The sequence below is a fragment of the Gopherus flavomarginatus genome, chromosome 3 (assembly GCF_025201925.1).
Source record: "Gopherus flavomarginatus isolate rGopFla2 chromosome 3, rGopFla2.mat.asm, whole genome shotgun sequence".
In the NCBI taxonomy this organism is placed as follows: Eukaryota; Metazoa; Chordata; order Testudines; family Testudinidae; genus Gopherus; species Gopherus flavomarginatus.
Genome location: NC_066619.1, coordinates 227,544,873 through 227,559,726, shown reverse-complemented (window position 1 = coordinate 227,559,726; position 14,854 = coordinate 227,544,873). Strand labels below are relative to the sequence as shown.

At 38.9% G+C, this 14,854-nt stretch overlaps 1 protein-coding gene across 9 annotated transcripts in view; it reads left to right on the top strand.

The window, feature by feature from the left end:
- Positions 1 to 14,854, top strand: part of PCM1 (pericentriolar material 1) — a 94,119-nt gene that overhangs the window by 55,185 nt on the left and 24,080 nt on the right. For all 9 annotated transcript variants that reach the window (XM_050947259.1, XM_050947265.1, XM_050947266.1 and 6 more), the window contains 7 exons: positions 734 to 924; positions 1,834 to 2,037; positions 3,815 to 4,037; positions 4,185 to 4,330; positions 10,874 to 11,067; positions 12,120 to 12,300; positions 13,816 to 14,180. In XM_050947259.1, coding sequence (XP_050803216.1) covers positions 734 to 924; positions 1,834 to 2,037; positions 3,815 to 4,037; positions 4,185 to 4,330; positions 10,874 to 11,067; positions 12,120 to 12,300; positions 13,816 to 14,180 — 1,504 coding nt within the window. The remainder of the gene's footprint in view (positions 1 to 733; positions 925 to 1,833; positions 2,038 to 3,814; positions 4,038 to 4,184; positions 4,331 to 10,873; positions 11,068 to 12,119; positions 12,301 to 13,815; positions 14,181 to 14,854) is intronic.

Here is a 14,854-nt window from a genome sequence, read left to right as displayed (position 1 = left end):
TTAGTAAGGCAAGTGCTAATGAGCCAATTCAGTTAAGGTGGAAGTGGGCTGTTCTTAACAATTGACAAGAAGATGTGTATACCAAGGGAGGAAAAATTACTTTTGTAGTGTTAATGAAATCAAGGTGGCCCATTTCAAACAGTTGACAAGAAGATGATCCATAAATGCTCATGAAGTGATCCATAAAACTGTTACCACTTTTTCTTTCAAATTCCTCCTCAAGACCCTATTCTGCCTTGACATCGGTAAGAAATCAGCCAGTTAATGATAGCTGGCTGGAGTGATAAATGGAAATCATACACTTTTATTGTTCTTATAGAGTATTATTATAAAAACAATTTGATTGGATTCTTCTCTCCCCACTTTCTTGTGTTACTTACCTTTTTATATTTTAAGGTGTTCAGGGCAGAGACTATTTTCTATGAGTTTTTGCAGCCCTTTGCACAGTGTGGCCTTAGTCCTGAGCACCTCTTAATATTGCAGGAGAACCGTTATTTTATTACCCTCACTTTTATTGACATAACTTATATTCTATTCTTACAACATAAATGCTGAAACTTGCATCATAGGTGTGTCCAGTTGTAACTTAGATTTTTTCTTCATTTTGCTATATAGTCACATCAAATTAATTTTGAAAAATTTTAGCTTTGCCTAATTTGTTGGTTTAATGGTTTTGAATATAGTTAAATTTGTAAAATGAAACAGAAGGATTAAACTATTTTATTTCAAATAGCTATGGTCTGAGATGCGTAGGCATGGGATCTTAAGGGAAGAGTTACGACAGAGAAGAAAGCAGCTTGAAGCTTTAATGGCTGAACATCAGAGGAGAAGAGATTTGGCAGAAACCACATCTACTGTTGCTGCATCTGTTAAAAGTGGTGGATCAGAGACCCAATGTACTCCACAACAAAATAGAATGGAAAAGTAAGAGCATGAGTCACACCTCTCCTGCTTCATATGGTCTTACCTTTGGAGTCTGGAATCATTTACTGTATATTAAACATTCATTGTGAACAATGTCACAGAGGTGCTCCATTTAAAAATAAATTAGTAAGAGACTGTTTTTATTGTGTTTACTTTGAACAAAATTCCACATCCAATGTTTAAGAGAAAAAGTTGTAAACTATATTTTCTTAGTTTTAAAAGCATACTGGAAATTTATAATCTAGTGACTTTCAAAACATTTCCTAAAAATTTTCTGAGGTACCCACTTGCCTGTGAGTTTCCTCCCATTTTGTTGGGGGTTTGAGGTTATATTTTTCAAAATGCTTTTTCTCTCTCTTTCCCCATTACTGGGGGAAGACCCATATAAACAAGGAAAAAGGTCTGTATGAAAAATGCTGTCAAATGCCTAAAATACTAGGTTGGCCTTCAGTAGCTCAACTGGCAGGACTCTTGCATATTTGGAAAGATATCCTTAAGTTGTTGGTTTGATTCCAGATTGAAAGAATGGCTTCTTTTCAAGTGTTAAATAAAAAGATATGCTATAATTCAAACAAGAGTTAACTCCGGAAAGTCCTTGGTCTCAGTAATATAGCAGGTCTTTGTACATGATCACAGTGGTCCCTTCTGGCCTTTTCAATGTGTTTGGATTCATAGATAAGTTTCTCTGATGTTAGGTGTTAACAATGTAAGTTACAAAGTTCAGACACAAGTAGTTCTTTTTAAATGAGTTGACTGTCTCTGCATTGGTAGGAGGTTTGCAAAATTCATTTTGATGCAACTTGTAGATATAATTGGCATATAAAATTTTATTATTAGTATTCTGATTTTAGCTGTTATCCTTTGTTAATGGCAGATTGACTGTATCTTTTAATGTCTAATGTTCACTAGAACAGTGGCAACATGGGGAGGTTCTACCCAGTGTGCGCTAGATGAAGAGGATGGAGATGGAGATGATTATCTTTCTGATGGACTTGTTCAGGCAGAAGAGGAGGAAGAAGAGGAAGAACAAGAGTCCAGTTCTAATGACAATTTCTCCATGTATCTCCATAACAATGATCAAAGTACATATTGTGTTAAAGAAAATAAAGATAGGTTAGTTGCTTTATTTAATATTGGTCTGATATTAGGGTAAGTTTTATAAAATAATGTTGCACTTTTTCTACAGAGAGAGCTGATGATAAAATTCTACTCAGCAATAGCGGAAGAAGACAGAGGTTTTCACTGAACTGTCAAGTGTGGCATCTAACCAAATCTTTTTTGTCAAGAGGTTATAGCTAGGTTCTGAACTAGCTATATGCAGTGTTTGAGTAGTTCAAATTATTCCTTCCAACTTGCATAATCAACAGTGGATTTCATCTGCTATCAAGCTGATGTTCCTCAGTCTCTACTAGTCTTGACAACTCTAAATAATGTAATCTGCTCTGCAAATTTGCCACCTCATTGTTTAACACATTTTTCATTAAACATCAGTTTTATCATGGAACATTTGGGGGCACCTGACTGTTAATTTCTGCCATTTTGAAAATTAACCATTTATTTCTGATTATTTTTTTTTGGTTGGTTGTCTCTTAGCCATTTTCTAATCCATGGCAGTACTTTGTCTCTCTACATGACTAATTAGTTTCCTTCATAGCCTCTTGCTAAGGGATTTTTTCAAAGGCTTTTTGAATGTCAAAATAAATCATATCACCCAGTTTACCTTCCTCTATTTTGTTGACCTATTCAAAGAATTCTAATAGATTAGAGCAAGGGTTGGCAACCTTCGGCTCACGGCCCATCAGGGTAATCTGAAGGCAGGCCGCGAGACATTTTGTTTATGTTGACCATTTGCAGGTATGGCCTTCTGCAGCTCCCAGTGGCCGTGGTTTCCTGTTACTGGCCAGTGGGAGCTGCGGGAAGTGGTGGCCAGTGTGTCCCTGTGGCCCACTGCTTCCTGCAGCTCCCATTGGCCAGGAACGGCTAACCACGGCCACTGGGAGCTGCAAGGGTGCCATGCCTGCAAACGGTCCATGTAAACAAAACATAATTGGCTGATGGGCAGCGTGCCAAAGGTTGATGACCCCTGGATTAGAGGCATGATTTGCCTTTACAGAAGCTGTGCCCTGTCATAACATGTTTGTGTAGATATTTTATGGTTCTGTTTTTAATTATCACTTCTACTAATTTTCCTGGTACTTAAGAAAGGTTTATAGGTCTATAGGTCTATAATTCCCAAGATCATCTTTATCAACTTTTTTAAATATAGATATAACATTAGTTACTCTGTAGCCTCATGTGGTACTAGCTGATTTTAGTGATGGAAACACTCGATTGGTTGGCCATTTGTTCAAACCCATTTGTGGAGGGTGGTATATTAATAGTTGTCATATACAGTTGCATCTTTAGTACAGACGGGCTTTATCCCATACTCTTGCTGAGCACACTTGTTCAGTTTTGCATGATTTTACAATGCCACCAATATGACCCCAGCAAATATTCTGTTTGTCTTACAATGAATAAGCTATAAAAGCATGTGAATATATATATAGAAATTAGAAGGATAAATTCTTTACTCGCAAGTTAGGCTTGCCATATAAAATATAAGAAAAGAAGAGCTGCAACAGAAGATAGTGAATTCCTAGATCTCAATCTCAAAACAAAAGCCAGTTCTCCAACTCATACTGAATTTAGAAGTTAAAGTAGGGTTTTTTTTTGTGCCAATGGGTAAGTTTCTTGGGAATAAGAAACTGTAACTGCTCTTGCCAAAAAGTGTTAATAGTTTACCTAGAATGGAAATGTAGACGGAACCTATGGACTCTGCAAATTTCAATTTTCTTCTCTTACAAAGTTAGTTTGACTTTCAAGAAATCTGACACTCTCTTTTCTGCAGATGGAAGAATCGCCGCCCTCTTTCAGCAGATGGGAATTACCGTCCATTGGCTAAGACAAGACAACAACAGAATATTAGCATGCGGCGGCAAGAAAACCTGAAGTGGATGTCTGAACTCTCTTATGTGGAGGAGAAGGAACAATGGCAAGAGCAGATTAACCAGTTAAAGAAACAGCTTGAATTTAGTGTCCGTATTTGTCAGACCTTGATGCAGGATCAGCAGGTAAATATCAAAAGCACTTATTCTGTTATCTTATTACTCTATATGGCATACATTGTAGTGGTTGTGTTTTTTCCTCTAAATCTTAAAGGAATAATTAATCTCTGACTTGAGAAGTTTTTGGTGACCAGCATTTCCTTCTTTCCACAGACTCTCTCTTGTCTACTACAGACTCTGCTTACAGGCCCTTATAGTGTGATGCCCAGTAATGTTGCATCTCCACAAGTGCACCTTATAATGCACCAGTTAAACCAATGCTATACTCAGCTGACATGGCAACAGAATAATGTTCAAAGGTATGCTATTTATCCTTTATTTGTGAAAAACTTTTGCTAATACTTGTATTGAAATGATTCAGAAGTAACAAAAAGCTTACTTCACTGATAAATATTTTAAATAAATCAAACTGATGCCTGGTCTGTATGTAAAAGTTAGGTTAACATAACTACAGCACTTGGGGAGGTGAAAAATTCACCCCCCTGAGTGCTATAGCTATGCCAACCTAATCCTCAGTGTGTATGCAGCTGTGTCAACAGATGAATGTGTCCGTGGAGCTAGCTACTGTCACTTTGGGAGGTGGAGTTCCTACAGTGAATGAAAAAAAAACTCCATTTCTGTAGGAATCATTTATACTGTACTACTTTCCTTCGGTGTTTGAGCCTTTCCTGAACCAAAGTATTCAGTTGCTCCTGACCAAATATTTCTGCATTCAACAGAGCTCCCTAAATCACTTCTGTAGCCACATCCTTCATTGCAATGTTTTTTAGTGTGTCGGCTGGCTTTCTAGTGAATAATTTTGAATCTTTGAAGTGTCATGAACATATAATAAACATGATCATATTGCTTTTGTGCTGGTGTGAATTCATGGCAAGTAATTTGATCTTCTAGTCCAAGACTTAATAATTTTCTGGTTTGGGTTGCACTTTGGGCCCGTAGCTTTTAGGAGAGAGCGCATCTCATGAGGCCATTCTTGTAATACCTGTAATTCCTCCTTCTCTTTTAACAGTGGCATTAGTGAGTCACTCTTTGGAGTGGTCCGGATCTGCTTGACAGAATCTGTGGTTGGAAACTTTCATAACTCAGTTGTCTCTGTGGAGTTCTTCAAGTACCTCCAGAGGGAGTTGGTTTATTCCTAAATACATGAATCCCCACTTAGCATAATTCGTGTGGTTGTATTGGTGAAAAAATAGAAGCCTTCTTTTGAAGACATATATAGATGGAGGTCCCAAATTTCATTCTGTTGAGCTCTGATGAAGAGTAGAAGAATATACACCATATCCATGTACTTGAAATTGTGGTGATTGTCTGTACAGTTCAGTGCAAATGATGCCACCTGGTCATGGAAACTTACTGATGAGTGAATGGGCACTAAGTTATATTAATCTTCCACAGTGTCAAATTTTTCCAAATCCAGGAACTTTTCTTTGAGTTTCTTGTCATGTTGCTGTAGATAGCTCAGAAGTTGTTGTAATAGCAGTTACCCACGTTGCCTATAGAGTGAGCTTGTAACCATGAATGGCTTTTTGCATAAATTTTACCAGCAATTACATGTTCTATTGTTTGTCTACCTAATATTTCACTTTCTGTCCACACACTTGACAATTCATAATCCTGCGTATGCTGCCCCAGCACTCTTGGGAAGTTATTGATAGATGTAGACCTCCTAAGCATAGTATCAGGATATCTTTATATTCTTGTACAGTCCATTTTAGCTTAATCAGCACCGGGAAGAGTGCTTGATCCACAAACATTAACATGTTTCTGTTGATGATGATCTGTGACTTGTGCAAGTCTTTTCATGACAGGATTCAATGTATCAGCTTCATGAGCTGGTGACTGAAAGATAGGCATGTAGCTGTATGTAGTTTAATGGAGAATTGCTGTTACTGTGCTTTTCATTAAGAAGTATCCAGTCTGATTTTTAGATTTTCAAATTGATGTTTGAGGGAAAATAATATCCTGTGCCTGTGCTTTCAAAGCTGACTGGCAATCTTTTGTGTGTTCACTAAATCATTCTGCTAGGATATCTTCTTTGAATTTTGGTTCTGCTGTGATATTAGCAGGAAAAATGGTGTATTGCATCTGGAACATTTAAAGTAGCATGATTTATTGCCTTAGTGTTCTGCAGTATCAGATCTGATGTGGATCGCCTCTGCCAGGCTGCATACTGTCTCGTATGTAATGTGTTTTGCCCATCAAGTTTGTGCTTATTTTATCAATGTTATCTGCAGTGATATGGGTAAAGCTTCCTTTAACCAGGTTTGATGGGATCACTGTTCCATTCTCATTCATTGACATCAGAGTGCTCTTGGCCAGTGCTGTGTCAACTCAAAATACGTCCTTGCAGCTAATGCAATGTCCAATGTTGTGAAACACCTGGACAAGATTTTTTTGTTCTTATTGCCTGGTGAAGTATACTTCCAAGGCTAACGTGTTTGGGTGTCCACTTCTTACCTCCACTTACACTGTAGATGAAATGTGCAATATTTAGTGGCCTGGACTCTTTATGTGATTCTTGTTTCTCATCTTCACATTCTTCTGCAATGTCATCTTCTGTGTCCTCCCTCCTTACCACCACCACCTTCTTCAGCTTCCCCTAACTCAAGAGTAGACTGGCCAGCCAAGATGCTGTTTGGGATGCAGGCTAGTGCCTCTTCCTCACTGGTGTTTAACCCATGGCATCCAGGATGAGCAAGTATATCTAAGTGTAATTTCAGTGCTACATGTACCATTGAGAGAGATTCATTTTCCAGCTCGGTCTTGACAAATGGAATGCTTGATACATTTTCTTCTGCTTTACTGAGGGATGTGACAAAATTTGACAAGCCCGAATATTGTTTGTCTCTTAGAAGCGGGTTGATCACCTACGACAGTGAATTTGTAAATACCGTCAATAGTAGAAATTTTTTCTGTGAAGGTTGCTATACAACTTATAAATGAATGTCAGATCTCTTCAACAACTTCATTTGAGAGAAAACAGTAAAAAGTCCATGCCTGTGAAAGTTCCAGAAACATGTCCTTTCAGGGCACAATGTTTTAACTCATTACTAAGTGAGACCATTGACAAGTCAGGACCACTATGAGTCATGCTTAGTTTTTGTTGCTTTTCTCAAGAAATGCTTATAGCAGTGTGACAAAGTTCCTCCTCTATCTTGGTGGGTCCTGCGCTTATTGGCAGAGTTTGCTCACCTCAGTGATCTTCCTCACAGTCTGGGTCAGCTTCTCCTGTATCTGATCAGAAATTGGGAGGTTTTAGGGGGAACCCGGGCCTGCCCTCTACTCCCTGTTCCAGCCCAGGGCCCTGTGGATTGCAGCTGTCTATAGTGCCTCCTGTAACAGTTGCATGATAGCTACAACTCCCTGGGCTACTTCCCCATGGCCTCCTCCAAACACCTTCTGTATCCTCACCACAGGACCTTCCTCCTGGTGTCTGATAAGGCTTGTACTCCTCAATCCTCCAGCAGCACACCCTCTTACTCTCAGCTCCTTGCGCCTCTTGCTCCTAGCTCCTCTCACACACTTCCTCTCCTCTGGCTCTCCCCTCTCTGACTGGAGTGAGCTCTTTTTTAAACCCAGGTGCCCTAATTAGCCTACCTTGGTTGGCTGCAGTGTTCCAGTTAAGGCAGACAGGCTGATTAGTTCTAGCAGGTTCCTGATTACTCTAGTGCAGCCCCTGCTCTGGTCACTCAGGGAACAGAAAACTACTCATTCAATGACCAGTATATTTGCCCTCTACCAAACTCCTGTACCCCACTGGCCTGGGTCTGTCACATAAGTTAAGGTGTTATTTCCCATCTGAGGCTATAAGGTCACTTAACACCATTTAAATGTACACTGAACTCATGTTCATACTCTTCTGCCTCAAGTATATGTTTGTTTATTTTGAATGTTACGGAACTTCAATCCTGGCAGAAAATGCAAAGACTCCAGTTCACTCTGGGGGTACCTTGCTCTGAAACACTGTTGAGGTTTTGGTGATTGTAACACAAAGGGGTTTGCAGTTCACTCTTTACTGGTAGCTTCAATGGATTTATGAAGTCTGATAATTTTACCTTTATCTGTGCATGTGGCATAACAGTTTATATTCCAAAGTAATGATTACCTTCAGACAGAAGAGTTGTTTAGAATTTTATCAATTGGATCCCTATTCTGGAAATCTTGAGTTTCTTTCTTGCGTTGGTTGCCTCCTGTATTGTAGCTAATCCATGTTTGCTAGAAGCAAAATTTCCTTTTTCACTTGCTTGCAAATGTGTTTTTCATAAGATACTGTTGAGGAACGTGTCAGATTCAGGACTGTCTCCCTGTTTTGTCTAAGGAATACATTACAATAATAATGCACTTAACTGTCACATGAATGTTGAACAAATAAATATTTACCAGTATATCACTTATGCCATGGCATTGTTATCCAAATCAGTACTAAGAACTCACTCACACTGGAAGCAGAAGTAAGCCTTAGTTAGGTTACTGCTTAGGGGGTTGATAATTAGCTAACAGTAATAAATTTATATTTTTGAAAGAGAACTTACAGAAATAATTTAGCATACTGTGTTGTGCGTGATACTTTGTGTAATGGACATCAGTGCATTTAATTCCTTAACATATCAAAAATACCTACAAAGTAGTTAGTTTACTTAATCTTAGAAGTCCTTACTGCAAAACCAACAAAATTCCAGTGCATATCATCATGTGATTAGAGGAAGCAGAGAGTATAATCTTATACAGAGATCACCCCCTGTATTTTCTGATAGTATGGTATTCCAAATTAGGAACATATTCAATATTTAGTATCTCTCCTTTACTTTATTTTTTTAAGTTTCAAATAGTAGCAATTTTCTCTTTTGTATTTTACTTACCTTCAACTTCAAAACTCTTCTTAGTAACAATTTTCAAATTCGGTACATTCAAATTATGAAAGGAAACAGGTTTAGCAAATTTTCCTCAGAAATGCTTTGTTTCATTAAAAGCAGCAAAGAATCCTGTGGCACCTTATAGACTAACAGACATTTTGGAGTATGAGCTTTCGTGGGTGAATACCCACTTCCTCAGATGCACGTAGTGGAAATTTCCAGGGGCAAGTATATATATGCTAGCAAGCAAGCTAGAGATAACGAGGTCAGTTCAATCAGGGAGGATGAGGCCCTGTTCTAGCAGCTGAGGTGTGAAAACCAAGAGAGGAGAAACTGGTTCTGTAGTTGGCAAGCCATTCACAGTCTTTGTTCAATCCTGAGCAGATGGTGTCAAATTTGCAGATGAACTGAAGCTCAGCAATTTCTCTTTGAAGTCTGGTCCTGAAGTTTTTTTGCTGCAGGATGGCCACCTTAAGGTCTGCTATAGTGTGGCCAGGGAGGTTGAAGTGCTCTCCTACAGGCTTTTGTATATTGCCATTCCTAATGTCTGATTTGTGTCCATTTATCCTTTTGCGTAGAGACTGTCCAGTTTGGCCGATGTACATAGCAGAGGGGCATTGCTGGCATAGGATGGCGTATATTACATTGGTGGATGTGCAGGTGAATGAACCAGTGATGGTGTGGCTGATCTGGCTAGGTCCTGTGATGGTGTCGCTGGTGTAGATATGTGGGCAGAGTTGGCATCAAGGTTTGTTGCATGGATTGGTTCCTGAGCTAGAGTTATTATGGTGCGGTGTGCAGTTTCTGGTGAGAATGTGTTTCAGGTTGGCAGGTTGTCTGTGAGCAAGGACTGGCCTACCACCCAACGCATGTGAAAGTGTGGGATCATTGTCCAGGATGGGTTGTAGATCCTTGATGATGCATTGGAGGGGTTTTAGCTGGGGGCTGTATGTGATGGCCAGTGGAGTCCTGTTGGTTTCTTTCTTGGGTTTGTCTTGCAGTAGGAGGCTTCTGGGTACATGTCTGGCTCTGTTGATCTGTTTCCTTAACATTAACACCACCCTATATCGAAAACCTACCGACCGCTATGCCTACCTTCATGCCTCCAGCTTCCATCCCGGACACATCACACGATCCATTGTCTACAGCCAAGCACTGAGGTACAACCGCATCTGCTCTAACCCCTCAGACAGAGACCAACACCTACAAAATCTCCACCAAGCATACTCAAAACTACAATACCCGCATGAGGAAATAAGGAACCATCACTGGTTCATTCACCTGCACATCCACCAATGTAATATACGCCATCCTATGCCAGCAATGCCCCTCTGCTATGTACATCGGCCAAACTGGACAGTCTCTACGGAAAAGGATAAATGGACACAAATCAGACATTAGGAATGGCAATATACAAAAGCCTGTAGGAGAGCACTTCAACCTCCTCTCTTGGTTTTCACACCTCAACTGCTAGAACAGGGCCTCATCCTCCCTGATTGAACTGACCTCGTTATCTCTAGCTTGCTTGCTAGCATATATATACTTGCCCCTGGAAATTTCCACTACATGCATCTGAGGAAGTGGGTATTCACCCACGAAAGCTCATGCTCCAAAACGTCTGTTAGTCTATAAGATGCCACAGGATTCTTTGCTGTTTTTACAGATCCAGACTAACACGGCTACCCCTCTGATACTTTGTTTCATTAATATCAGCTTATGTGGGAATTTGGTCTACTCTATAGCCATGGTTGTCTGTTAATAGGTAGATGCAAATCTATAGGATTTCCATGTTGCTTTAGTTGTTGGGCTTCCTGTATATGGACTGTACAATTCATTCAAAATTGCTATATGGAAGGGAAGGTGGGGGGAAAAAGTCAGTGTATGGTCTTTTTGAAATTACATGTATTTAAAATAATTGAAACTATTGTACTATATATCATTTTTGTAACATACTTTTCTCTTCAGAAGTAACTTTTCTGTATTTCATAGGTTGAAGCAGATGTTAAATGATCTTACGTACCAACAAGAACAGCAGCAGCAGGAGAAGCCACAAAGAAAGCAAAGAGGCAGCAGTGCGCCACCACCTCCATCTCCTACAGTATTTTGTCCTTTCAGTTTTCCTCCTCAACCTGTAAATCTATTTAACATACCTGGATTTACTAATTTTTCTTCTTTTGCACCAGGTAGGTATTTCTGGAAATGTAAAGAGAAAGAAATGACTAAATGCAAAGTTTTGGTGTACAAGTTATATAAACATTTTGCTTTGTTAGACTTTGGTAAATGGGTTCTCATGTTAAAATAGTATTTTTACTGTTTTCCCTCTACTTCCCTCTACAAACAGATTAACCTCAGCTCCTGGAGGCCTGCTTTACCTTCTTTTTCTCCATATATGTTTCCCAGCTCATATTGTCTAATGAAATGGTCCAAACAACTTGTGAGTTGTGAGCCCAGGCTATCCAAGCAGATAGGCATGAACATTTGCTGCCGAGAGATGGAGTACATATTTTGAGCCCCATGTGGAGGGCATGGCTTCTATCTGGCAGTGGGGAAAAAAGTGAATTTTTGGTGAAACATGCCAGATTACAGCAGTGATGTTGAAATCCTCCTATATATAGGTCAGGTACAGGATGAGGATTGTTAAAAGAAGTTTCCACACAAGCCTCTGCCATTGTGCAGTAACACTCTTCTGAAGAAGGGCTACCTATGTGGGGAGAGTGAACATGTTCATTACTTGACTTCTGTAATGAAACTGCCAACACTTGTTTTGGATTGAGACTGCCAACAAACAGGCATTATATGTTACTGAGCAGTTACACCAGTACAAACCCTTAGTGTAGACAGACAAAGTTTTATTTGCATTGTCAGAACTTATCCCTGCTTGAAATCTGGGTAAAAAGCCACTGTGCAAATGGTAGATTTCCCTGGGTAAACTATAGGTTGCACTTGTGCATCTACAGTGATGTCTGCTCAGAGATGGTTGAAATTGGGACAAATTAAGACAAGGCCCCAGTATCACAGCAGTCTAAAATCAGCTACTGTGGTTTTTCGTGTTTTCTTTTTGGTATGTGAAAACCATGGGGGAAGGAGCATTTAAAAAATATTTACTAGAACATTGCATGAATGATAAAACTTTGGAGTTGTAGTGATATGCAGTGTATTCTCTAACGTGTGGTGTCACATTTTTTTTTCTCCTCATGTGGTATGTCTTCTGATTAGCTTTAATTTACCCTCACAGGTATGAACTTCAATCCTGTGTTTCCCTCTGGTTTTGGAGATTTTGCACATAATGTTACCCCACACAACAGTGAGCAACCACAGCAGCGACCTGTAGATCATAACACTTCTGGAAAAACTGAATACGTGGCATTTCCAAAGCCCTTTGAAAGCAGTTCCTCTCTTGGAGCAGAGAAACAAAGGTATTTTAACTATTTATGGTGGAATTCTCCTTTAATCATTGTTTACTTGTAATTTGGATTTGGAACCCATCAGTGTATCGGAACTTCTACTTGGAAGGTAAACAATTGAATTAAAGGGTGAACAATCCTCATTGTAATTTGTTCTTCCCTACCTATGTTATGACTATTTTCTGTTGACAGAAAAGTGTGTTCTTAATTTACAGTTTCTGGTGTGTGTGAAAGATACACTGGGTATAGTTAGGCACAGTGTTTGCTGAATTATCTTACAGGTTTTATATTTAGAAAAACTATATCCAGGTTTTACAAATATTAAAAGATACTTATTTTAATGAGTAGATGAGATACATTCTCTTGCCATACAGTCACATAATGATTTGCTAGAGGACATCATGCAAAGAGGGATATATTATTGCCTTTAATCACTGCTTCTTGGAGCAGCTAGTCCTGAAACTCACAAGAGGAGAAGCAATTCTTAATTTAGTCCTAAGTGGCGCACAGGAGCTGGTCCATGAGCTTAACTGCTTGGCAATAGCAACCATAATGTAATTAAACTTGGCAACCTTGTAGGGGGAAAATACCAAAGAAACCCATCACAGTAACATTTAACTTCATAAAGGGGAACTAAACAAAAATGAGGAAAGTTGTTAAATGGAAATTAAAAGGAACAATCCCAAGAGTGAAACTTTTTAAAAACACCACAGTGGAGGCTCAAACTACATCTATATCCCAAATTAAAAAAAAAGTAACGGGACCAAAAAACACCGTCATGGCTAAACAACAGAACATAAGAGGCCATTAGAGGCAAAAAGACTTCCTTTAAAAATTGGAAGTCAAATCCTACTGAGGAAAATAGAAAGGAACATGAATTTGAGCTGTCCTTAATATTTTAAATTGTCAGGAGATGTTGTGAAAGCCAAAAATATAAATGGGTTCAGAAAAGAATTGGATAAGTTCATGGAGGATACGTCTATCAATAGTTATTAGCCAAGATGGGCAGGGACACAGTCCCGTGCTTTGGGTGGCCCTAAACCGTGGACTGCTAGAAACTAGGACTGGACAGTGGGATAGATCACTAGATAATTTATCTGATTCTGTTTATGCCCTCTGAAGCATGTGACACCGGCAACTGCCAGCAAACAGGATACTGAGCTAGATGGACAATCTGTCTGCCAGTATGGCCGTCTTTATGTTCTTCAGAACAATATGTTGCTGCACTGATTTAAAAAAAAAAAAAAGACGCCATATGATTATAGAACCATAAATCTGAAATATATATCTCTGCATGATAAACTCAGTGGGTAATGTGAATTTCTTCTAATGCCTGTAACTCTCTTCCATTTTTTTTAAATGTTGCTAATTCTGGAGGAGCACCTTACAGTTGTTGGCTATTGGGTAACTATAGGTATTCCTCAAATCATGGATGAACCTATAATTTATTTGTCTGATAGCATTCACAGTTCCTTCCCTAAAGAGCTTTGGTGTACTATGTATTTTACAACTTTTCTTTCTAATAAGGAGTCAGAGACAACCTGAAGAGGAATTAGAAAACAACACACCAGTTTGGCTAGATGACAGCCAGGAAGGAAGAAAAGAAAAACAGTCATTCCTGAAGGCAGGGTTTGCGGTTTCAGTACAAAATATGACATCTGGTAATCACAAAAGTCAATCTGATACCAGCCAGAGGAGAAGAGAGTTTGATGAGGAATCTTTGGAGAGTTTCAGTAGTATGCCTGATCCAGTGGATCCAACTACTGTGACTAGAACATTTAAATCTAGAAAAGCATCAGCCCAGGCCAGCTTGGCATCTAAAGATAAAACACCTAAATCGAAGAATAAGAGGAGGAGTTCTACTCAGCTAAAAAGCAGAGTTAAAAATACTGGTAGGTTTTCAGTTAACTTTAAGGGCACTGAGACAAACTCCATTTTAATCATATAACTTAAATGTTGCTTCGGGTGTACTCTGGAGTGTAGACAGTGTCATAATTAACATTAAAGTTTTGGGAACGGAAGTTAATTTTACACAGGATGTGGAGATGGTAAATGATAAAGCAAAAGTTTTATTTTTGTCATCTTAAATGTGTCAGAAGTGCTAATGGCTTGAACATGGTGCTTTTAGTATGGAAAGGTATGAAACCCAACAAGATGGGAGTGAGTTCCACAGTGTTTAATATTGATAAAATTGTGTTTTTATAAGAGAGAACCAAATTTAAACTGCAGTTTGTTTAAACAGTGTAACATACAGAATTGTTTGCCAACGTACATACGCTCATGTAAAATATGTTCATGTTGACTTGGGTGCTTGTAATCTGCCAACGTGCTTCTGCGTCAGACTTAGTTAATAGCCAACAAACATTCTGTGGTGAATTGCATCTTGCAGACTATTCATTGTTAATACTTCACCACTGCTCTCCGCTCTGTAACAATCTCTAACTCATGTTTGGCACTGTCAATGCTAATTACATAGACATTTCAACCTCCCATTATTATAAAAATAATTTAAGTTCTGCAGAGTTTGAAGTAACAAAAGAGTGGTTAACAAGTCTTTGGATTGCAC